The 25587-nt window shown below is 43.4% G+C and overlaps 1 protein-coding gene across 1 annotated transcript in view; it reads left to right on the top strand.

Moving 5' to 3' along the window:
• LOC310894655 (uncharacterized protein) overlaps positions 1 to 25587 on the top strand; it is a 65696-nt gene that overhangs the window by 20725 nt on the left and 19384 nt on the right. Inside the window, exon 4 of the mRNA XM_083825060.1 lies at positions 15957 to 16101. Coding sequence (XP_083681186.1) covers positions 15957 to 16101 — 145 coding nt within the window. The remainder of the gene's footprint in view (positions 1 to 15956; positions 16102 to 25587) is intronic.

The following is a 25587-nucleotide window of genomic DNA, read 5'->3' on the forward strand; positions in this document are numbered from 1 at the left end:
GTCTTTTCCAGTAGGCTTGTTGAAATTAAGCCCGTGATAAGTCTCTCATTCCTAAGGATCAGGGACTTCTGTCTGTTCTCACAATTACATGAGGTAAAATCTGTAGAAGAGATATTTACCACAGATTGCCTAATCCAATTACTTCATTTTGAAAATGGGACATTCTTCTGTGCTTTATGGCTCTTGTGGTCTTAAATGCTGACACTGAATATTCCCTCATTGCTGTTGCTTGTAGCAGAGGAAGAGTGTTTTATTCTCAATTTAATATTTTCTATATAAACATATTCTAAAGCCTCCTCACACTTAATGCTATGGATATGACAGGATGAAATCACATGTGATTAACCGGGGCAGTATATCTTGTTGCACATCTATCCAATAATACTAGATAAGTTCATTGTAATATGTTGCAGCTCTGAGGCTAATTATCTAAGAGAAATAGTTATGTTCAGTTTACCTTTGTGTGATGTGGAGTGTATCCATTATTGTTGTATGATATTCTAGGATACCATTTACTATGACAGCTTTGTTATATAAAAATGTTTAATGTTAATGTTCAGGTGAAAAGGAGCGAATAAAGTAGGATACACAGAATAGATTACTTGAAAATTTCTTTGTTGCCTACACAGTGACCTTAGTTCATGTTCAAAGGTCAGACTCTTCCCTCCATTTTCCACCACAGAACTGTGAGACTTGTACGTGTCCATAGCAGCCTGAATTATCTGTGTTTTGGTGAATCCAGCGTTCCTTGCAGCGGATCAAAGCAGATCACTAGAAAGCTTGGATCACCATTACAGTTGAAAGGATGGCTTATCTGTAATGGCTGGAAACTTGTTTGTCGCAAAGTCAATGGAATGCAATTCTACATAAGAATATTCAAATACTCAAAACCAGGAGATTTTTAGTGTAGTTTAACATCATGGTGGGTAAGTAGCCATTACTTTAGTTGTATGCTGTTAGGCAGACATGGTATGTTCACCATTTGAGCTTAAAGATAGCAGTCTTCTTTTAAAAAAGTCTTTTTTAGTAAATCTAAAAAGGATTTTGCATGCAGCTATGTTTTTGCGTTTCTAGCAAAGACGATTAAATAACAGAGTTGTGTGGGATTGTCTGGAAAGGGGCACCTGGGAGTGACTACCAATCTAGTGGCTCCAGCAAATTTTGAAGAAGTTCCTTGTTCCACTTCTTGTGACTGGTCTGTGTGTGGATAATGAAGGGCTGCTGCTGGTTAAGTGGCTGACGGGTACAATCCTCATACTGCACATCTCTGTAACCAGTTTAAAAATCTCAGCTTTATGCACTACCACCAAAGATCCTGCTTACATGTTTGTAGGTTTGTTTTTTTGTTGTTGTTCTTAATATCTGCAAAAAGAAGATGGGTCTGTCTTTAAGATGACATGAAACAGATGGAGAAGCACATGGATTAATGGTCATCTGGACTGGAACACTTGCTAGGTGTTCAAATGAAGTGCTTTTCTAGTTGTACCTATTGACTAGAGTTCACGGGAGGTTCTGTTCCTGCTGTACTTCTGTAAAAACCTCTGACCATGCACATGATCTCCCTCATCTAGCTGATCGGTTGTCCCAGTTTTGCTTATCTGAGAAAATTCTGTAGGAAATAACTATACAGTTGGGTTCTGTGGTCATGCCGTAATACCTTACTCGCCAAATAATGCGAACCCTTAATTACAAACTCTGCCACATCAAAAAATGTGGAGGGCTGACCTTTGTGCCTGAATTGTGTGACGTGTTTTTTGTGGAGGTATGAGGTTGTAAGTAAGGTTTTATATGATATTGTAAAAGGAGATGAATGTGTAGTGTTTCCTTATCATCAGGAATCAAGAATTAGTTCCCTGTGATAGCATGAAGTCTGTCCCTGAACATGTGCTGTGTAGGCATTCACATGGGCTTGAGGAGCCCATCAAAAGGGCTTCCATTAACTAGAATTTTAAAACAGTGGAGAAGCAGAGATTGGTAATGTAGGAAGCCATGAGTGCTTTGGAGGCTTATTTCCAGGTTTTACTTAGTGGCAAAGTACCCCTGTCTGACCATGGCACAGTGCTCGGGTGCTGCAGCAGGGCTATCTGAGGGTGCTTGGAGCCCACCCCAGAGCTGGTGTTCGTAGCCCTGTCCTCCAGACAGTTGGTCAGTGACGAGGGGTGGCCCAGGAGGCGGTGATAGCACCATCACCCAGGTGGTCCTGGTGGGTGGTGAGCACAGGCGTGTTGCACCTCTCACAGCAAAGATCAGGGAGCTGCACAGAGGTGCATCTGGATGCCTGTTAGGGGAGTCCATCTGTGTTTGTCTTCAGGGATCTGCTGTGGTTCCTAAGCTTGCATCTCCACAAAGCTCGCACTGAAACGCCTGTTTCAGCTGGCCAATTCTTCAAAGCAATTTGCTTGTACATCCATCTCCCACTTCCCACACCTACGCAAAAGTCTTTTTATTGTTTTCTCATTTCTTTCTCCCAGCTTCTCTGTACATGAACTAAGCAGCCCAGCGAAGGTGGTTATGAAATCTTTTGCATACCGACAGGGTTGATGTTTTCTACATCTGTCCTCTATTAAGTCAAAATGATATTTTTAACTTCATCTGCAAGTCTCGCTTTTTGCTTTTTATATAAAACACAATAGATGGGAAGGGCCCAGCACTCTGCATACACTCTTCTATTCTTTCGCTCCCTAGACAGGAAGCCCTGATTTCCCTATCTTGTTTACATAATTTCAGGATTCTTTAACGCCACCCACATGCGTATGTAAGTGGTTTACTGAGCCATGCATAATGTGGTCACTTGAATGCTTCTCGAATGCATAGGTATCATGTGAAGATAATGATCCATATAAATGCATTTCCTAGCAAGAGGCTCATCTATGGATTCGTTGCGTGTAGGTTGCCATAAGTGTTGGAGCTGCTTTTTGTTTTGTTCTTCTCTCCGCTTGCTCAGCTTCAGATCCCTTTTTCAGATTTATATTTTAAAACAGATTTTCTTTGTTAGCTGCATTAAAGATATTAATTATACTCGTGGAAAGCCACAGTTAGGTGCATGTGTATCAAAAAAAGCCACTACATTCTGTATGTAGAAGAAAATTGCAGATCATTTTCTTTAGTGATTTGGGTGGTTGGTTGCTGCTCAGTGGGAGAAGAAAGTAGAACTGTATTTCATACATTTTCTATGCTCTTTTTTTGAGGAAAAGTGTCAGGTTTTCCACACATGTTCATCCTGGGTCTGCAGCCTTCCAGAAAGGTTGTTCCGTGCTGTTCTTTTGGACTATAGAAATAAAGCCATAGGTTTGCAAAACTGTTAATTAAAATCTGCTCCAAAATACATTCTTCTTAATTAAACAGCTGAAACAATCAATAATTGTAGGTGTTTGCTGGTGAGAGCTGGAACTTCCTTTTCCTGTGTGCATGTATAAAAGCATGGCTCGCCTTTGATGTGCCAGAACCTCATGGTCGAGCCATCCCCCGTGGCCCCCATTCCTCTTACTCTGAGACTTTGCATCACCCTTCCTCCTGCTGCACAGCCCTGTTACTTCCTGCTGATGGTATGAATCATGCACGATGGGTGTCTGAAGCTGGAGAGCAATTTCGGAAATTAGTGAGCACAAAAGGTAATTATTGCCCTCACCGTGACCATACAAAGACTGCAGTCTGATGTCATGAGACCTAAAAGACCATGCCATCTGGCTAGCCTTATCCAGTAATAGATCTCGCTTAAAATGAGCTATTTTCCATGTTGGTCATGAAGAGTTGATAAGGTAATAAATATTATGACTGTGCTCCTGTTTGTGGCTCGGTGCTGCAGCAGGCTTAGCTGATGCTTTGTGTCCACACTGCCAGTCTAAAGAATGGGCTCAAAAGTGATCTGACCCCATAAACATGCAGGATTTCTGTCCCTCGCGCTGATGTTCTGCCACAGCCTGCAAAACGTCCCCCATATTTAGGAAGACCTGAGTTCAAGCTCAAGTGGTATCCTACTGCTTCTTGCGAGAGGAGATACGTTGAGCTTTGAGGGGCTTCTTGACGAGTCCTTGTTTATATCCGCTTGTGGTATAGCTCAGAGGATACTTAAGCTTCTCTGCTTTCATGGAGGCACCACTACTGTGTTCTTCTTAGGGCTTCTTTGGCAGTTAAATGTGAGATTGGCCTCAGACACAAGACTTTTTTTGAATCTATAAGACCATGACTGTTGGCCACAAGCTAGTACTTTAATAAATCAAAAAAAAAACACTTGGAAGCATGAACAATAACTTATTTTAGGAAAGTACATTAATGTTATCTATCAGAATGCTGAAGACAGACTGCTGACAATTCTGATCCATGTCCAACAGATTAGTTAAAACAAGGAATAAGACTTGTACAAAGATGATCTCAGAATACTGCAAAGCCAAGCTGTTTCCATCATGTCACTGAATGTAATTTATAACCCATTGTAAAATAAACTCCCAAGTTTACATTTTGTAATGGAGGCTGCCAGAAAAAGCTAGAAAGCTTCTGATGCAGTTCATGATTTGAAAGCATTCATAATTTGGGGTAAATAAAATAGTCATAGGCAGTTCTCTATCAATGAGGAGAATGCACCCACAGTCCCTGACAAGGAGCAGGTTCAGTTTTAAGGAGAGTGAATTGGTTAGCTTTTCTTATAGCTAGATAGCTACAAAGGCGTTCTTACTGAGACCGAAATTACATTGGCATAAGATCAGTTTGTAAATGGCATTGTGCATCAGAACATAACCTCTAATTACTATCTGTATCGTAACTTCCAAGTAATCTCTTCTCCAGAGCCTTCATACTGTCTTACCTAATCAAGCAAGAGGTTTTCCTAATGTTTCAGCACACTCATGTGTAAAAGGAAAGCTGTTACAGGGCTTTGTGGCTCCTGAGCAGGTGGTTTTTCCTCTAGTGGTTGACCAGGAACACTGAGCTGGTGAAATACTTGACCTTTCGTGCCTGGCAGGCTCCAGAAACACTTGTTCTGGTGCTGGAGTGTCAAACTTCTGGCTTCCTCTTGGAAATGCAATTAGCCCTGGAAGAAGGTGCCTGCTGGAAAGCAGCATGGGGGTTTGGGTATCTTCCTCTGCCGCAGGTGCAGGGTGGCTCTGCTGGCTCCTTCTAGTCTGTCATGCTCTAAAGAAACTCAAGGAACAAGGACTTCTTGAAATGGCAGTCCTTGGGTTGCCTGCTGAGGTTGCCAGAGGTGTTAGGTGCAGGGGGCACCCATCCCCTACAAGAGCAGCAATCACCCCACTACATAAGAAGCTGCTGTGCATTGATGGCTTCCAGTTTGTAGCTAAGTGCAAGAATTGCACCTTGGTAGGTAAAAGAAAAGAGCGTGATGACAACTTAACATCTTCTCTACCAGTTCTGTAGGGCATTTCCTAACACAATCTGTGTGAAAAGCAGTAGCTATTTCTGTCCCTTCTGTCTTGTCCCAGTATATCTATTATTTTGTACTATGCTATCTCTGTGTCATAAAACATGCTCCTTGTTTTCATTTTGACCTGTAGATTCAAAACACAATTGTCTCATTTTGGGTTTATTGCTAATTCTTTTAGTGAGCAAGACAAAATATGGTAAATGTTATCAATGAACAATTGCAGGAAAACTTAAAATACTTGCCTTCAGAACACTTCGGGATTCCCTGTAAGATGCAGTAACTTCTTTAGATATAAAATGTAATTCAAATTATTGACGTGTGATAGAGTACATAGTGTGGGATTTGTGTCCTGCTTTCATCACATCCACAGCAGCTTCCATGTGAAGCTTGCAAAAGGAAGAACTCTGAGGTTAGGCAAGGCACAGAGCAAGAGGTGTGTTTGGAGCACTGGTATAAATGCTGACACTCACTGCTTTGGTTTGACCATGTATTCTAGCCCTTGCAGTAGCAGTGGCCTTCCATAAACCAGAGATGGAAAAGGAATAAGATGTTACAGTGATTGACCTTTGAGTAAAGAGATGCAGCCCATAAAGCTTGTGAACAGAGCCCATGCAAAATGTGCGCACACGACACCGCATGGAGAGAGAAGCGTTTGCACTGGAGCAAGGGTTTGATTTTTATACACTAATTGAGAAAATTGATCTTTCATAAAGTAGATTTGGAGTCTATCTGCTGTTGTTGAAATTGGTAGGTTTTTTTCAGTTGCTTTTGGTTGGGACTGTCAGAAGAGATAAATAAGATGTGGAAAAAAAGTGCTTTCTTTTTTCAGAAAAGCCCTGAAATTATCATTTTTACCTTTTGGTGTGTGAAAACTGCAAATGGTAACTTCTGTGAATCACTAGCATTGTTCAAGAAATCCACAACAATGTGAAAATTTGTCAAGACTGATACCTGGCTCTTGTGTAATCTGTGTTAAGCTCCTAAACCTTTTAAACTGTACTAAATTTGGGTTGAAATAATAGCCTTACACTACTGTATAATAGGACAGGTATTGGAAAATGTGGTTGTGCTTTACTTACCCACCACAAACTGAGATCACATTTGGTGTCCCTGCCTAGAACTGACCTCATCAATGTCACAAAGGTCAGAGCCAAGGCGTGTGGCCCCTGTGTTGCCTGGCCATGACATTTCAGTTGCAAAAGAACTACAGTCTTAAATGGAGGAAGAGGCAGAAGGGACTGCAGGCTCTGGTCTACAATCGGGAATCTTTATCTTATTAAAAATGTCTGGGCAGAAGCTTTGTTGTTCATCTTTCCGTATAAGTGGATATATTCTCATTGTCTGCTGTTAAGAGGGATATTTTTAACAGCTACAGAAAGGTCCTTAGGGTACACATCTACAATAATAATTTTTGACTTTTAAAGGAAATCATCTGTAAATCCCATTAGTTATCATTTTCCAATTTCCATGTTTCTAAGCATGATTTAACTTCAAGTGTTGCAGTTCTTAAATCTAATTAAGGAATCGCTTTTAGTTCCCATCTGAAAGTCAACCTATTGCAGATTGTTTGATTAAACTTTGGAGATCAATGAATTAAAGCCCGTGCCTGTTCTGGTGTGAAGGACCTGCAGGGATGCTCCTCAGCTGCGGTGCAGAGCTGAATGCGCCCGTCCTCTGCGTGGGAGATGCAGACCTGGCCTTGCAACCAGGGGAGGTGAGAGGGGGATGCCGGGCAGATTCCTGGGTGGTTCCCACAGTTTGGGCCTTTGCAGGCGTTGTGAGCTGGTGGCCCCACGTTGTCCCCCTCTCTGGATGGGAAGTGGTGGTTGGAAGTACCGCTCACATCAAGATGCTGGGGATGAAAATTAGAGCAATCACCAGCCCCTCTTGCAGACCATCTCAAGCTGTAAATTCTGGTTGCTGTGAAAGAAGTGTAATGACCCGCCATCATCTCAAGCACTGCTTCTTGTGCTCTACTCCTTACAGCTGATCCTCACTCCAAAACTCCCTCGAGGACAAAGCCGGGGTTCAGCTGGGGTCCTGGCTGGCTCCCGGCTGCCGTGGGGCCAGGACGGCAGCGTGTAGGACTGGCAGTGCATGGAGGCACGTTCCCATCCAGCACCCCTTTCCTGGGAGGTGCTCCCTGCCGAGGGAACAGGGCCACGAAAGCAGCCTTAGCTCTGCCCTGGGGTGGGCAGCCCCATCCCCACGGTCCCCATCTCCCGCAGAACAATGCGGTGGCCTCCCCCTCCCGCTGCGGTGGCGCTTTGCGCTCTGCAATATCCGATAGCAGAAGCCATGGAAACAGCTGCTGACGGTGGCTTGCAGAAGGATTCGTTAATTAAAAGATTTTAAATTATAATAAAGTCGCTATCTTAAATCCAGCAGGGATATTGCGAGCGGTATCCCATGCCACCATCGCTCTCCAAAACTAAAATGCAGCTGGAGATGAAGTGCCCCTCTGCACCCAGCTGTCTTTTCCTGTTATATCCCCTGTGATGGTGTGCTGAGATATTAGTATTAGCATCTGTGTAGCTGCAGAGGTGAGGGCTCGGCCCATCCCTGTGACCACCCATAAGCTCTGCTATGTCCTCCAACTCCTCGCGTTGTGAGGCAACGTGGGGTTTGTCCACATCCTTGCTGCAGTCGGGGTTTGGTGGTGGAGCCATACGCGAGACTAAAGCTGAAGTAAAAGGATGTGAGTGAAACCCATCTCCTGTGTGTGAGTGTGGGGGTCTCACAGGAAGCAACAGACTGCCTGTGTGTTTGAGGGCTGGAGCCGTGCGATGTGTGAAACTGAGCATCGCTTCCTGCCTTTGCATGCAGGAATCACACGGTGCAAGGGGGTTGTGAACCTGAGAAATCAGCAGGCTCTGCTAAAAACAGCTCTAAATGTCACTTAAGAAGCATCTAGAGAGACCATCTTTTCTTACAGGAAAACACCTACGTGGAACAATGTAAAGCAGGTGAAGCAGAAGCTGATGCAGGAATGCTCTTGGGGAAGAAGAGTTGGTGCAGGTCCGATGCTGGCCTCTGGCTGATGGTTTCCTTGGGGTATCTAAAGGCAGTAGCTGTGGTGGTGCAAGTACCAGCACGGTGGTGTGGCTGCAGGAGCCGGCACCAGCAGGGAGCCCTGAGCTGTGAGCCCTGCTTGCTCCTGGCAGACCCCACATGGACTCTGAGAAAGGGATATTTGGGATTTGTGTGGACAAGCAGGCAGGTGTGCTAAACCCCCACTGTTTCAGGGCTTCTTTACGAGCGAGCTTTGGCAGTTTTCCCCTCCCATCGATGAACAGGCTGTGAGTAGCTTTTGCCAGCGTGCAGCAGCTCTAATAGCTGATACTCGGCGCTGAGCGATTCAAACGTGTGGTATGCGGAATAGGAAGAATTAATTTGCTGGTATGTTCCTTTCATTGGAAAAGGACAAACAACCTGGACATTGAAAAACTTTTTTCTTCTTGCACTCTTTTACATGGGAAAAGAATTTAAAATAAAGACTGTATTTAAACTTTCCCCTGAAAAGTATTAACTTATTGCAAGATTGAAACCTCTCAAATTCTTATCTGTTACTTCATTCTCATTCTTATCTCAAATCAACTTTTTCTAAATCAGCCGTTTCTCCCAGAAAAATAACTGATTCCAGCCAATAACAAATGCTCATCTTTATTTCATTGGATTGTATCTTGGGCAACACAAGGGACGTTGAGTAATGGCTCAAAATATCCCTACTGTATAATGTAAGTAAACCACCACATGAATCCAGTTAAACTTCGTAACCTTCAAAAGTTAAAACTTAAGGGTTTAGATCCTGCCTATAAGTAGAATTGAGCATGCTCAAATCTTTTTTACTTTGTCATTTTCACATTAATTTACACTTAAATGCAGATATCTGTATTGGCTATTTCTGTTCATTAGTGCCACCAAGTAATTAACTTTATGTTGAAGTGAATGCATTAAAAGGAAGAACTGTCCCAGTAACATACCTAGAGTTGAACAATGTTACACTCCCCTATGCTGGAAATTCAAACCAGTCAGTTTGTAATTTGCTTCCCAAGTTTCCTAACCTCCACGAGGAATGAAAATAAACTGTGTGGAGGAAGAAAAAAACAGAAGTTGTATTGGCCTGTCTTGTTGAGTAAAGCAATTGATAAGGAGTAATTCTTTGTGAGCAGCGTAACTTATTTTATTGCGGAATGAAGCAATGTGCTTGGAAAATCACTGCTCTCTTTCTGGCAGGGTTGTTTCCACATCTACCACCTACCACTGCCACTCACAAGGATGCTTATGACAGTTGAAAGTTGCATTAAAAGGAAGGAAAGCATTTCAAGCTGACTCATTCCAATAAGTGAACAATAAACCCTGGATCCCCTGACAAGGGCATGTAGAAAGTGTGTACTCATGTTTTTCCTTTGCTAGCAACATGAAATAGGAGTAAAAGCGTTTTTTTCCCTCATTTCCCCCTGACCAGATATAGCAGGGGAGGACAACAGTAGAAGTGCCATAGCACTGCCCCATCTAATTTCATACCTCTGCCTCCTGTAAGTGCTGGCAGCTTCTTTTCTTCCTCCTGATAAAATGCTGCTCTCAAGAAAATATTACCAAAGTATTTTAAAAATGGGCTTGAATCAGGTGCAAGTGTGTGTTGACTGACTTGACTTTATCAAACTAAACAAATTTCAGATTACTTTTCCTAAGTTTTCACACTAAAAATCCACTTCAGCAGTGGTGTTTCACAAATAAGCTGTCTGCAGGTATGAGAGCAGATACCTGTTTGCTCCAGGTTCAGACCAGAACAAGGATTTGCTTTCTACGTTTACTGTAAAAGTCAGATGCAAGTCAAAAGAGAAAAAAAAAAAAGATCTTTTTTGCCAACTGTTGAGGCTGCGTTTCAGGAAGAGCCACCCCTGTGATCTGCACGCAGCATCCGTCTCCAGCAGAGATCAAATCACGAAGGGGTCTCGCTTTCTGGCTCCCGGGCAGCGCCGAGCTGTTGGGCAGGGAGCGAGCTCTTTGTTGTGAGGGCTGCCTGGGTTATTTCCACACAGGCTTCATGTCGGGCTTGGGGGCCAGGCTTCGCATTTGTCTCCCAGCTGTGTGCTTGATGAACCTGCTGAGGGTCAAGCTGGAGACTGATGATAAACAGGGGGTTAAAAGCTCTCAGTTGAGTGTTGGGATCAAACGTGTAGCAGTAACAGAAATGGGGTGAAACTGTAAAAATGTGCAGGTCTGGTTTAGGTGTGAGCCCACGAGTGGCTCATTGGTGCCTGACGTGTGGGTGCTGAACAGTGCCAGCCCTGAAGTAGATGCACTGGCATAATGTCCTGCAGAGCTGCACGTAGCGGTCTGGTTCAATAACTTGCTCAGTCTTCGTAGTTTGTTACCCTTTGCAGGATGGAGTGATTTGTGTGGTTCACTGCCACACTTACTGAAAAGGAAGGGCCTCAAGTAAATGGAGTCACCAGCCCGAAGCAGGTAGGATGCAGCTTCATGGGACAAGTGAGGATGGTATTTTTCCAGGGGAATGTGCTGCCCAAGCAGGAGACAGTTCTAAAGAGTGTCCTCTGTAGTCTGAAAGTGGCACAAACTAGATGTAAGTCAACAACGGCTGTTGCAAGGAGTCATTGCACGTAGGATGCATGGATTAATCCTTTTGAGTTGGCTGATACCAATAAGGACTCGGCAAGAATATTTGTGTGCTTGCTTTGGGTCACAAGACTTGAAGAAAGATGCAAGGAGGGGGCAGAGGTTAACAACAAGCATGATGAGGAACTTAGAAAATAGGATGTAGGACAAGTCGAAACAATCCAAGCTGTCACCAGGTCTCTTTGCTGGGCTGTGTGACCTTGAAAGGTACAAAAGTCTGCTCAAGAGAAGGGAGTAACCTGTAATCTGTCTGTTGTGAGCAGGATAAAGAGCAGCGCGTCGCATCACGGCAAATGTAGGTTAGGTTTTAAGGAAACACTTTGCAACAGAAAATAGAGAGAACCTCCTGCGTCTGCCTATGGCAGTCGTGGGGCATCCAGCACTGGGGGATTGACAAATGTTGGTCAGGTGAAGGAGACGGGGGCTCCCCAAGGTCTTTGGGCTGCGTTCATCTCCAATTTTTTGTTGTTTCATAGGAGAAAATTACTGCTGTGAGTGTGATTTTTCCTGCAATGCTAGGGGATGGAGGCGAGTGATGTGGAGAGGCGGCTCTGCCGGCCCCTTCAACATACCAGGGCAATTGCAGGTTACAGCATCAGCAGGTAGCACTGCTCCTCTTGAAGATATTTCCTTCTCTACCTGTTAATTTCTTACATTTTTAATCTCTTTTGATTATGGGGTTTGTACTTTTGTCTAAGCAGTATTTTTCTATCTGATGTACACTGTATAGAAATATTATCAGCACATCTTCTAGCCTTAATTCCGCATTGCCTCGTTTTTTTGTCATGTGTCAGGTCACTAACATCACTTCAGTAGGGTTTTATAATTGCATTTAATATGTCACTTACTATGCACGCCTCATCTGATTTCTATGGCAATAATGAGATAATTTATCTTTGCTGGGTTGCACAGTCAGTTGTGTGTTGATAACGCATTTAATTTTACCGAGTTACAGAATCTTGGCTGATTTTAGGGAAGGGTTTGAGCTGAGATAATTTTGTATTTTAAAATACTTATCAACTCCAAACCCTTAATGCTAGCTTTCTCTTTGTCTTTTCAGCTAGGGCAACTCCATCCTGATCCATTGTCACTGCTATCTCCTGCAAAATTTTACGCAGAGAATTCATACAACTTCTGTCGTTTAATTGATAGAGGAAACAAAATGAGAAATTCTGTGCTAATGTTTATTAACTGTTTAGGGCTCGCTTGGGGAGAGGGTTACAGACAGGGAGGAGACAGCCAGTTTTTCCACTATCACAGACATCACACCACAAGCCTTCCTAATTCACAGTGATAAAAGCACAGCAAACAAATCGGTGGGGGTGGAATATTTTCCATGATTTGACAGGAATTTCTGGAGCTATGTTTTGTCATTTTAGCCTGAGCGAGAGGTACCATTTTTAGGAATATTTTTAGGTTTTACCCACTTCTTGAAGTACTATATTTCACTCCGGTACAACAGTTTGGTTGTGAAGTTAATTGCTCTTTTATTTTACAGTGACCTTGACTGTATTTCATATCTGAAGAAAAGCGACATTTGGGTTTTCTAATTTAGAAGCACAAAAGAGGTTGGAAGAGACAGTGCTAGTACCCGATTCGCATGCCAAGAAAAGGTGCTTATGTTAAATTATAGGCGGCTGAAGCTGGGACCGAAGATAACATTATTAGACTTTTGCAATAAATATGATTAATGGGACAACAGGGGTATAATTTGGGCCACCTCTTGTGTATGCAACTTATTTATTTTCATGGGTAGGAATTTATCATTTAAATCAAATATATGCATGCATGTATTTTCTAACCTCTTTCTCCCTCTATTTTGAGATTTAAAAGGTACCTTGTCTAAACATGTTCATGTTTTCCAGAGCCCACTCTGGCAGAATTTTTGGTAAAAGTCGAATTTCCACTTCTGTATTGCCTCTTCCTCAGATTAAGATCTGCATGGTTTGGGAGAATACATGTTATTCTTTGTAACAGAAAAACCCGCCTGAGATGTGAAAAGAGTAGTCAGAGTGCTGCTGGGTTTTGAAAATGTGAAAGGGTAGGACAGAGCGAGTGCTCTGGCTCGTGCTGTGCATTTGGGGCGGCTGCCACACAGGACTTTGCCTGAAAGCCTCGTCCAAGCAAATCATTTAAATACAGAATTGTTGCTTTACCAAAGCTGCGGTCCTGCAAGATCTTTCATGCCTGTGCTCAAGACGGATGGATTGTAGTGTGGAAAGCTACAATGCATCTTTCAGTAGCCACTTAACCTCTTTTTAGTGCAAAGGGAATCAAAACACAGGACAACGTTTGCTTGTGTTTATCAGTAGCTTGTTTTTTGTCAAGTCTGGAAAGAAACTCGGAGTCCAGCAATAATGCTTCCTCTCCCTTACCTCTCCAAATATAGATATAGGCTGTATAAATTTCCAACTGTTTTTAAGACTGAGATGTGGGAAAAATATCCTTTCACAAAACCAAGGGGTTTTTAACCTTTAAAAGCACAGACATGGAAGATAGTGGTGGATGGTGGCATCGGCGAGATGGATTGGCACAATTCCCGTGCCTCCCATGGGGTCAGCGGAAGTGTGCATTATTCTGACACGCTGCTTTTGAGGGGAAATAAAAATCTTTTAGAGCCTTAAATCGTCTTTTGCAAGCAAAGATCAGAAAAGGTTACTCTAGCAGCTGAGATAGACCTATCAGCTATTTTCCCCTCGAAACACTGCCGTGCACTTCTTTTCACCACCTCCTTGCCTTGACTTCAGTGCGTGGCACAGACCAGAGTCTTCATTGTGCGTGTGTATTTTTCCCAGCCTTCATCGTATTTGTGTGTTGAAATTCTGTGTGTCTGTCAAGTCTCCCCTGGGAAACAGCTGATTTCTGTATTTTGGCAAACCGAAATGAAAGCTGAAAAGAGAATGTTTTTCAAATACCAGTGTGGCCTGATAAGCTGAGAGTTCTTGACTGTGCTTATGTCTCTCAGCAGGATGTTAATCACCATCTTAGAAATGGAAAATCAGTTTAAAAGGCCAAAAAGAGAGATTTGGCCTTTCTGAAGTTTGAAATATTAATGTTCTTTCCTTAAGGGCCTGGAAAACCCTTAACTGTTAGAAAGATTTTGTGAGGAATATGAACATTAAACAAAGGCGTTGGGGGCACTTTTCATCTTGGTGAAAAAAAAAATACATTTTAAGCCTATGGATTCCAAATGCTTTCTGCTTATAACCCTACCTGCGGGTGGTAATTGAGCGTGGTCCAAGATCTAGCAACTGCAGGAGGAGCAGCGGGACAGACATCCATCCTGCTTGTGACCCCTCTCGTGGCTGCTGTCACCGCTGCACGTGGGAGTTGGGGCTTAATGTGCGACCTATGCTATGTGTTTTTGAAGCTTATTGGGGCTTTGCTAACAGAGCTTCACTTTGGAGCTTGGGCTGGTGCCCAATGCTGTTTCACCACCGAGTTTTGTTTGCTCACCAAACAAGTTGTTGCTGAGGTGGTACAGTGGCTCTGCAGCCCCGAATGTTGCTCTTCTTCCTTCCCCAGCCCTCCTTCTGTGGAGAATAAAATAGGAAACACAGCTTCCTTAGTATGTCTTCGTACCTCTGCCATAAAAGGATGGATAAAATATGTTTTGAAAACACAGGCTGTCCCCTCCTGCAATTGTTTGAAGTTGGTTTCCCTACTGTAAAACTGGCTGCCTTCCCCTCGGCTAAAATCCGGTGTCTGCTCTGGAATGGTGTTTGTAAAAACGGTTTTAATCTAGGCACAGCGTGTTAAACTGACACCAGCCCAGCAAAAGGTCTATTCCGAGAAGCGTGGCAGCTTGCAATGCTCTCTGCAGAAAGTGCTGTCTTGTAGATGCTTGCTTTTTAAGGGAACAATGCTGAATTTAAATAAGCAGCAGGAACAGCTCGGCTGTTTGATCCCTGTGCTGAAGTACATCCACATTTAAGAAGCAAGACAACTCTGGAAATTCCTACATATTGAGCTGTTAAACGATGCAAAAACCTACAAAATGAATATACATACGGTGCAAAGGTGTTAGCCAAGTGCTGAAAGCAGCATAACTGCGTCAGTCTGTGACAGAGCCTGGATGAATAAATTTGGCCCCTGGGAGTTTTCCTGGCTGGTGGGAGCTGATTGCTATGCCTGCTGCTGGCCCTTCTAGGTCCCGTGGAGCTTGTGCCCAGACTTTTGCACTATGGGTCTTTGCTCAGCCTAGATGGGTGCTCTGATTTACCTCTGGTGTTTGAAGGGCCTGTCTTGGAGGAAACTCTTTGGAGAAACACTGGGGTGGGCTACATCCATTTCACTCTGCTGCCCAAGTGGCTCATGGCTAATGGGTGTGAGGCTTCATGGCAGTGGTGGATGGGTATGTATTTCCAGGGAAGTCACTGGAGGGGGAAAATGTTGAAAATGTAACACTGTCTTCAAAAGGATGTGAACCCCGTGCTTTTTACTCTCACAAATGTGGTGCTTAAAAGGGAAACATGCTGGGGATTTCTAATTCCAGATACTAACACAGTCCTGTACCAGAAATGTAGCAAAAGGTTCAGATAACTCTACATAGAAAGCATCTTTAGCATCTATGTGTTTGGGATTAGCCTTTTTTCTTTTTCTTCTTGAAAAGAAGCAAGTGAAATATTTTTATTAAACATCTTTACTGTTTCCTCCTGTTAACTTATTAACTGATGAATGAGCAGATATTTGCATCTGGCTGGTCTGTAGATGGTTTTAAGTGTCATCACATCAAAAAAAAATGTATCTGGGAACCACATTTAGCTCTTGAGTGGGTAGATATAAAAGAATGTAGGAATCTCCTTAAAACTGATAAATGATAAAATTAAGGAGAAATGGGAAGAAGTTAATTTTAATTTCTGGCAGGTTGAGGTAGAAATACTTTTATGTATCTTGCTTAGCATGTGTTGAAGACGTGTATTTTTTCCTTATCTAGGATCGCTGTCAAATTATCAACTTGGGAAATGAGACGTGTGTTGAATTTTTACACCAGTGACAGCCCAAGGAAGGGATCGGTGTGGTTTTGGTACCAGGTGACACGGTCGTACTGTGCTTTAGCAGCTGGCTTAGTGATCTCCAGGGTAAGAATTTCTTCCACTTCATTGCCAGCATCCTCTTCCGAGGAAATCAGTGTGGACTTCTGCAAATAGCTTTGTCCTTTCTCAAATAGGCTGTGCTCTTAATAATCAGAATGAGTCGCAGGCATTCCATTAATTGTCCAGATAATTAGCTTTAGGCAATCTGGCGTTTCATCTTTGTCTCAGACTTAATCTCAGCTAGTTTTCGTTCAGTCACTGGCATGTGTAATTCCTCATCTATTTTGACATTTCTGTCGCATTAGCATTTATCATATTTCCATTCCTCTAGACCTGAGGAACCTTTAATCAATCGTACTGTTCTGTGACTTACTTATGCTACATAAAACACATCATTATAACTTTTTGCATCCACAGACTTGATCAATGTGCATTTTCTGTTTCTAAAGTTCACTTGCAGCCTTAGCTGACTTTGTTTTTCTCATAGCGCCTTCGTGTAGGTTGTTAAAATCTTCAGTAAGAGTTCTCCTTCCCTGGGCACGTTTGTGGTATTTTAAACCTAACTTTGCATTTATTAATCCCCAGAACAATGCCAGATGGTGAAACCCAGGAATATGCGATATGGATGCATGTGTGCGCCCATGTGCACACATTTTATCTCTGTGCATGGCCGCTCAGGCTGAGTTAGTGCAATGGGAGGTTTTATTAGGTAATAAAGCTGTGTTTCAAGTTATGCAGGTCACTTCAAGTGAGGACCCAAAAAAAGGGGTTATTCAGCTCTGCTGGATATTGCTTCTAGAAAAGCTTTTTAGAAAGCTCTGCTGTCGCTGGCGGGGAGTTCTTATATTACTTTTCTCCGGAAGTTGGACACCTTCTGCTAAGTTCAGACAAAAAAAGAGAAACCGTTACCCTGTGTTCATTTGGAAAACTGTGAACCTCCCAGTTAGTTATATTGGTCCCAAAGTGCTAGTCTGAAACACTGCATGGGCATCAGGGGCTAGGCCTTAAATCTGTCACTGCTTCCCTAGGTATTGCGTGCTTTGTGTCTGAGGCTAGTAACGAGGTGGAGAGATTTGGCAGTAAAAGGAAGGAAGCATCTTTCTGCTAAGTAGACTTTTAATTAGGTTTGAAATTGCTGAGAAATTCAGAACATTAGAGCAAGGTGGACAGGAGGAGCTACGTGTGCAGAGGAAAAAAGTGTGGTACCTATTTGAAAATGGGAGGAAAGATCTATAAAAGGTGTGTGTATTAGTATTCATTGTAGAAAAAAAAATATGCTTCAATTAGCTCCGTTGCTCTATGCTCTATTGATTTTTCTATCCTCAGTTTGTTTTTAACAGGAGAAACACTGCTGTTTCTTCCCCTAAGACCAGAACTTTACCACTGCCTTGTCACAGAATCACAGAATCATTAAGGTTGGAAAAGACCTCCAAGATCATCTGGTCCAACCGTCCCCGTACTACCAATATTACCCACTAAACCATGTCCCTAAGTACCACATCCAATCTTCCCTTCAACACGCCAGGGATGTTGACTCCACCACCTCCCTGGGCAACCCATTCCAATGCCTGAGTGCTCTTTCTGAGAAGAAATTTCTCCTAATTTCCAACCTAAACCTCCTCTCGCACAACTTGAGGCCATTCCCTCTTGTCCTATCACTAGTTAACTGTGAGAAGAGGCCAACCCCCAGCTCCCCACACCTTCCTTTGAGGTAGTTGTAGAGAGCAATAAGATCTCCCCTGAGCCTCCTCCTCTCCAGACTAAACAACCCCAGCTCCCTCAGCCGCTCCTCACAGGACTTGTGTTCCAGGCCCTTCACCAGCTTCGTAGCCCTTCTCTGGACATGCTCCAGGGCCTCAATGTCCTTCCTGTAGTGAGGGGCCCAAAGCTGAACACAGTGCTCGAGGTGCGGCCTCACTAGAGCAGAGGACAGGGGGACAATCACCTCCCTGGTCCTGCTGGCTACACTATTCCAGCCAGAATGCTGTTGGACTTCTTAGCCACCTGGGCACACTGCTGGCTCATGCTCAGGTGAGCATCAGCCAGCACCCCCAGATCCTTTCCTCTGCACAGCTTTCCAGTCACTCTGCCCCAAGCCTGTAGCACTGCACGGGGTTATTGTGACCAAAATGCAGGACCCGGCACTTGGCCATGTTGAACCTCATCCCATTGGCCTCTGCCCATCAACCCATCCTGTCCAGGTCCCTCTGCAGGGCCTTCCTACCCTCCGGCAGATCAACACTTCCCCCCAGCTTGGTGTCATCTGCAGACAACTGAGGGTGCACTCAATTCCCTTGTCCAAATCATCAATAAAGATATTAAAGAGGATGGGCCCGAATACCACTGGTGACTGGTCGCCAACTAGATTTCACTCTGTTCACCACCACTGTCTGGGCCCAGCCATCCAGCCAGTTGTTAACCCAGCAAAGAGAGTACCTGTCCAAGCCGTGGGCTGCCAGCTTCTCCAGGAGAATACTGTGGGAGATCGTGTCAAAGGCTTTGCTGAAGTCTAGGTAGCCTACGTCACCAGGCTTTCCCTCATCCACCAGGTGGGTCACCCAGTCATAGAAGGAGATAAGGTTGGTCAGGCAGGACTTGCCTTTCATGAACCCATGCTGACTGTGCCTCTTCCCCTGGTTGTCTTGCACATGTTGTGTGATTGCACTCAAAACGATCTGTTTCATTGTTTAAGGATGGAGGCAGTGAGGCAGAGGAAACTTTGTCAAAACACAAGTGCCTTGGAAGCTGTGCTAGGACAGTGACCTACCCTCAGCCAGAGGGGTCTGATCTATGCGTGACCATCAGTGGGGGAAGCATCAGCAGCATGAGAAGCGCAGCAACCAGAGCACCACTGCCATGAGGCCCACCTTCTGTGCTCACACTGGCACCACTGTGGGCCAAAGCTGCACCAGGTCTCATGCAACCAACTGGCCACTGGTATCAAAGGTGCTGTGTTTCTGCACAGAAAACCTGCATTCTGCTGCTTGTGTTTTGACAGGAAAGTCCAAGGGGGCTTCAGAGCTGCTGTGTGGTGCTGCTGTGAAATATGTGGCCGAGGTTGAGCCGTGAGTGGGCCTACCTCAAAAGGTGCCTGCTGCTCAGGAAGGGTGTCACATGCAAACATGGATTCAGGGGAGAATAATATAGAGAGCACTACTTTTGCATGTAATAAATAATGCAAAAATAAGTGCCTAACTTTCTCCACGTGAGTAATCCTTCCTAAGTACATCATGGATTTGGAACCCATAAAATTCATGACTTCATTGATATCTAGTTGCTGTGTAAGCCATCTAAACAGTTTAAGTGCAGCTATACCATTTTAAAGATCCTCATCCCCTTTGGGCTGACGCTGCAGCAGCTATTTTTTGTCTTTTTCCAAGGACGTAGAGTAAGAGATGCAATTTTCTTGTTTAGGGTTCAGTTTCTGAAACATTGTAGTAGATGAGGTGTTTGTAGATTTTGGTAGATTTAAATGGGACTCACACTATAATCTGTTCATTCTTGTGTATGATTTCTTCTTCAAATATACTGGCACTTCGTGGCAAGATTATGTTATTTTCTATAGTCTTTTAGAGTTTGGTACAAACTGGTCAGAAGTTCCAGGCTCAAAGGTTTTCCCATAACTCATCCGATCTCTTTCATAACCACTGGCTTACATGGGTCATTGTTTGGTCTTTAACAGGAAAAAAGAATTTCAAGGCCAAGTTCACTTTTCTTTTGGTAGAATGATTTACTACTTGTAGTGGACTTCGTAGAGGAATAGGTAGGTTTCCCTCACTGAAAGGTTTTAAAACCAGAAGGAAATACTAAATTATGTAGTCAGCATAACACGAACTATAAAACGTGATTTTTAACTAGATATATTCTGCAGTGAGTCCCCCATCTGTAATGTTGAATGTGCCATACAGTACCTCAGATGTTGAGGATGCTGTTGAAGCAGCATGGTGATGAAGGTGAGTAGCAGACCGGAGCCAGCTCTGGCAGAGGTGAGGTAGGGAGGGGTAGGAGGAGGCTCGGAGCAGCACCTTTTCTGCCCGCCTCAGGTTGAAAAAATGTTTTTCTTTTTGGCCTGTTCTGGAGCAGCTCAGTTTCTCGGTTCATTTACTGAAGGAACAGAGACAGCGTTGGTTGCTTGTCTGTTCCTTTGGTGTATACGTACCATTTGTTTCTAATAAGGATGACTTGAAGTCGTATGAATTCTTGTGCTTGCAGATGACTCTTTCTCAGCCTCCCCACGCACTTTGCAGCTGTGGGAGGAAGTATTTGAACACAAATATGATTCTGGATTTATGGAGGCTGCTCGTGTGAGTAGAGTTACTTATTTGCATTACTATTTGCCGGCGTAAGCTCATGTGCTGTGACTTCCCCTCCGTGGATTTGCTCCTGCCTTGCACTGCTTTCATCAGGGCAGCAAACCTTCACTACCGTGAGCTTGCAGGGAGGCATACAAGCATTCAGTGGGTTTGGCTTCAAGCTGCAGCTTCAGCTAGGTTTTTACGCCTCTGCTTTTCGACATCTGGACCGAGAGCTTTTCTGATTCATTGCTGGTCTTCCTGGAGTACGAGGTGAGCTGCTGCATCTCTGCCACATGTGTGAGTGCTAGATAGGCGTTCAGACAAGATTACCTGAAAAATGGGCTAGGGAAACTTTAAAGCCGATGGAGCTAATCAGCATCCTGCATGCCTGGTCTATCGGGCACATCAGATTCACCAGCAGGACAGAAATCTGGCGTGCGGGAAATTAGGGTCAGGAGTGACGGGTGGGGAGGAGAGGGAGACGCTTAAGAACCATCCAGCAAGAAAATGGAAGGAGTCAGAAATGCATTTGTTGATGCTGCCTGTCAAAAATCAGAAGCTGATGTATGCTTATGAAAGGAGCTGTGTTTTTTTTTTTTTACTTCAGTGTCTCCTAGGTTGTTGTTCTGTAGTGGGTGGACAGTGTAGCACAATGAGGTCCTCTGATTCTTTGGTTGTCTTTGTGGTACTCTCCTAAATTATAGCAATAAATCTAATAAATTAAAGTAATAAGATTTAATACTTTTTTGGGGGTGTGACAGCAACAATTTGCCTTTAATCAAGAAGTTATATCTTCCTGAAATTTCATTTATAGGCTGTTTCCTAAAATTGGGAACTTAGACTATTTCCTGTCAGTCTTAGTCTGCACTATTTCTCCTAAATTATTTAAGGGTATTAAAATTGCATAGCACATACACTGTACCAAGTTTAATGAAAGAAAAGATTGGTCCTGACTTTACATGAAATTACGCACTAGCCATTATTTATTGTTGCACTTTATTTCATTTGGGAAACAGGATTAACTCAGATGAGTACTCTCTGACGGACATTTCTCAGTAATATCCCCCATGTTATTTAACATATTTTGTAGATCTGCACATTCTGTTTCCAAAGAGCTCGTTTTCCATTTGAATTGAGATGTACAAAGTTACCTCTTTAAATTACAAGAATTTATCATGATAAAATAGAGCATTTTTTTTAAAAAAAAATCATAATGTGTATTTCTGTCTCCAGTCAGGCTGGAGGGAGTTGAATAAAAATTTCAAGACAAATCCTTTCTTCCTCTCCTCGCTCTATAAGTCTCCTCTGCAATATATTTGTTTCAAGGCAAAAAATCAAATCCTTAAAACTGTAAAAGAATGTCATCAGGAAGTTGCAGCCTTGTTGAAGTACTGTGAAGTTAAGTATGAGTCTTGAATAACTTGCCATCCTATTTAAGTTGCCATCGTATTTGGGACCTTCCTTTGACTGGAGAGTCTAATAGGGTAGTAAATAGTAAAGCAATTCCGCTGATAATTTGACATGTAGTAGCCTGGCTTAATAGCGAAGTATATTCTTGGGAGAACATACGCATTGGTTAGAGAAAGGCATAATACTTTGTGCAGGAGCTGGCAGTGGTGGGGACTGGGGCTGAAGACCCGTGAGTCGCGGCTGGGCTCCGGCTCTGTGCATCACTGTTACAGCAGCAGCATTTGCATGGACGGATGAATGCCATTTGATTCAGCTTGTGCTTTCTCTCTCTTGCATCAGCAAGGCTCATGCGCTGGTTGAGATCTTCTAAATTCAGCACTTCAAGGAAAAAAAAAAAATAGGCCATTTGAGCAACTGTGCGCAGGAGGGCTGTAGTTCTGTTGCTTAGCAGAAAGGCACCATACGAGGCTGTAGTTGTCCAGATCTCTCTTCCAGGTTTGCCACGGTACTGTTTCTCAAGGTGTCTTTTCTTTTGAACCTGTGACGAGGAGTGGGATTGTTCCTTTAGCAGCCCTCGTGTGTCCGAAGCCCGGCTGGTACCCTATCTCTCACACCTTCTGGTGAGTGCTCGACCTGAGAGCTGATCTCCTGGCCATGGTGTCATCAGGAGGCTGAAGCCCTGGTGTCAGAAATGGTCTGTTTTGTAGTAAGACAGCCCCAGATGAGAAAATTTTAGCCAAAACAAGGAGTGACCTTGTCATTTGTGCTGGGTGCAGTAATTTTGCACATTTTCATGAATGTTGCTAACGTGCTATTGCTGCTGTATGAACCGGTCCTTGCTTAACTGTAGCACAGCACTAAGCTGTTAATTATAGGAGTCAGAGGAGAGGTACAGCTGCAAATCTGCCCCGTCAGGACTTATCAGGCTCCATTTTGTAATCAATGGCTTATTTATTAAACCATCAGAAAATCATGCATGCACTCTGGCCACAACAGCACGCAGCTCTGCTCGGGCATTTTGTCTGAATCGATGGAAGCAATCATCTGCTTTACATCAGGTATCGAACCCACACGGGTCCTCCAGTGATGAACGGCTTTATCGTCTGCGTGGAATCGACTGCTGCTGATGCCTGGAGCTGGGAGGGTGGTGTTAAAAACACTGAATTTCTCCATAACTTTCATTTTCATGCCTTTTTATTTCTGTATCTTGCTCTGGCTTCTGTGAAGCAAACCAGAATCCTTAACTCTGCATGGCTGAATCCCCTGCAATTAGGGAGAGGCTCGTGAAATGGGTTGAGAGGGAAGATGCTGGGAAGCACAACGGAGGGTGGCTGCAGCACTGCAGCCAAAGCCTGCTGGTCTCATTGACCCGGCCAGAAGGTTGATTCTAGGGTCAGCAGATGACAAAATTTCAAAGCACGATAGCAGCATCCTTTTATTTTTCAATCTGCTTTGTGTTTCCCTGCATGCCTGTGGCGGTTGATTAATTTTGGGAGATGGCAGGGCATTGCCTTATGTTCATTTCTGAGCACAGATTTTAATGGGGGTAGCACATCCCTCTGAAACACAGGGTGTGGGGGTACATGTTTTGTATTGTCCTAGCTTTCATTTTTCTCTTACCTCCTGGCCAGAAATCTGATAAAGAAGCCAGAGCTGCTACAACTCCCGTCACCCACTGAGTGCAGCCCCTGTAACATAAGAGACCACTTGCCTAAGGACGTTTTGGTTTGGAAACTCACTTCAAGGACCATCATCTTTTCCCTGTGTAGTCATCACGGTTGTTACAACAGCAGAAGCTCTATTTCACCAGACAGTGCAATAGTGACTAACTTTGTCTGGGTGGCACAAGGCTTGAAAGATGCTCCGCTCGTGGTGCTCGTCCTGTTTTCTGCAATGTGCCCGTGGACGTTACAAGGGAAGAACCTGGCTTGGTGTAAATCGTTTGTCTGGGGGTTAATTTCAGCCCCAACCTGTTTTTGACAGCTCGTTCACCCTAATGTGGGCTGCTGTACAGAAACCGTACCATTTGCCTGTTGTGTGAGGTCTGTTATTGACATAACGAGGCTTTATGGGATTAGAGGGCTTACTGCCAGCGCTAATTATTCAAAAGAATATATAGGTTTTTATAATCCTCCAAAACTAGCCTTTATTAGATCTGCATTAATACATTTCAGTTCTTTGCCAGCAGTAGTAATTCAGGCATACTGTTCCTTGCTTATGACCAGTGCTTACGGGAACTTAGAGGATTGGCAGGGAGATGGGCACGCAAGCTAGCGCTTCTTGTTGCAATATCTTGAAGCGGCTCCTGCAGAGTGCTGTTATCGGGGGTTAGTGTGTATTTTGTGCCATGCTGGCATGAGACATGTTCTAAGTGTCCCCTTTAATGCCTTGGTATCCAGTAGTGTAGTACTTGAGGAAAGACTTGTCAGTGTATTATAAAAAATACTGCTTTAAGTATTTATGACCAGTGTTTACTAATACTAATGAATTTCTCAGAATGATCCCTACAGCACAAGAGACGAGGGCACCCAAACCACGCACGGGATAGATGTCTGCCTGTCCCCTGGGGCGGCTGTTACAAACCAGGTGTTCACCACTCCAGGTGTTCATTTTGGTCGGTTTTGTGCTGAGTTATTGTGAGACCCTGCAAGATCAAGAGTTAACTAACTGGTGATTAATGCAATGATACCCTTCACGTATGTATCTACACTTAATGTTTTCCCCTCCATTACTGTTAGTAATAGAAGCTCAGTGAATGTAAGAATTGTGTGAAGCTGCAGATGTTATCTTCTTTCCATCAACACATTTTCTGTATAAAAGAGGTCAAATCACATTAGGTTTTTACCATTGAGATCCCAGGGCTTCAAAGAGAGCCCTGTGAGTCTGTTCAGTGGAAAATGAAACTAAAGTAACGTGTACGTACATCAATGCACTAAGACCTGCACTGATTTCTTCTTTTTCTTGCATTAGTTTAGAAGAGAGAAGTTAAATATCTGATGATAAAAGTGGATGGTAAAAGATCATGAATGGAAAGTGATTACTCTTTCGAACATCTTGTTGGACAGCCAGTTACACAAAAGGGAAAGATTGTTACCTCAGAGTTACTGTCTTGCTCCTCACTTGGGTATTAAACGCATTCAAATTTATACTAGCCAGTTCTTTGGTGTGCAATTTGTGTGCATGTTGATAGGGTTTCAAAAAGTGCTTCTTTTTTTTAACCCTCTGGGGACTCTTGATGTGCAAGCCAAGTGCTTCTACACGCATGACAGAGCAATTTCTTCGCTCTGGAAAGTGCTGCTAGATAGAAATAATAGCAGAGCAAACATTGACTTCCTCAGAATTGTTACTTGTTCAAATAAGGATACCATAACAAAACCGTACACTGGGTCAAAAGTGCTCTGCTCTGCGCTGATGAGATCTCAGTAATTTTGGTAGCATTCCAACAGGAGGATGTAGTTGATAGAAAGTTGGTGCACAGTATAGAGAATAAGCTTATATTACAATCCTGATCTTGAAAGTCACTTAGTTTAAGTTTTAAATCTATTACTAAGTATTTTCCTAACGCTTTAGGGCTTGTTTCCTAGAATAGATTGGCAGGGTTTTGTTTTGGTCAAAGGACTCATACTGATTTGCCCTCTTGGAAAATCTGAAGTTTGGTTGAGAGTTTTTTTTGGGGGGGAACTTAGCATTTTTTCATTGGAATTTATTTAATGTAGTGCCAGTGGTGCCTGGAGAGTAAAGGCATGTGTGTATATTCATTTATAAGAGGAAGAGCAGATGACTCTTCTGCGTGTACTGTACGCTATTATTTGGCAATCTGTCACAG

Source organism: Anser anser (genome assembly GCF_964211835.1).
Source record: "Anser anser genome assembly, chromosome: 2".
In the NCBI taxonomy this organism is placed as follows: Eukaryota; Metazoa; Chordata; class Aves; order Anseriformes; family Anatidae; genus Anser; species Anser anser.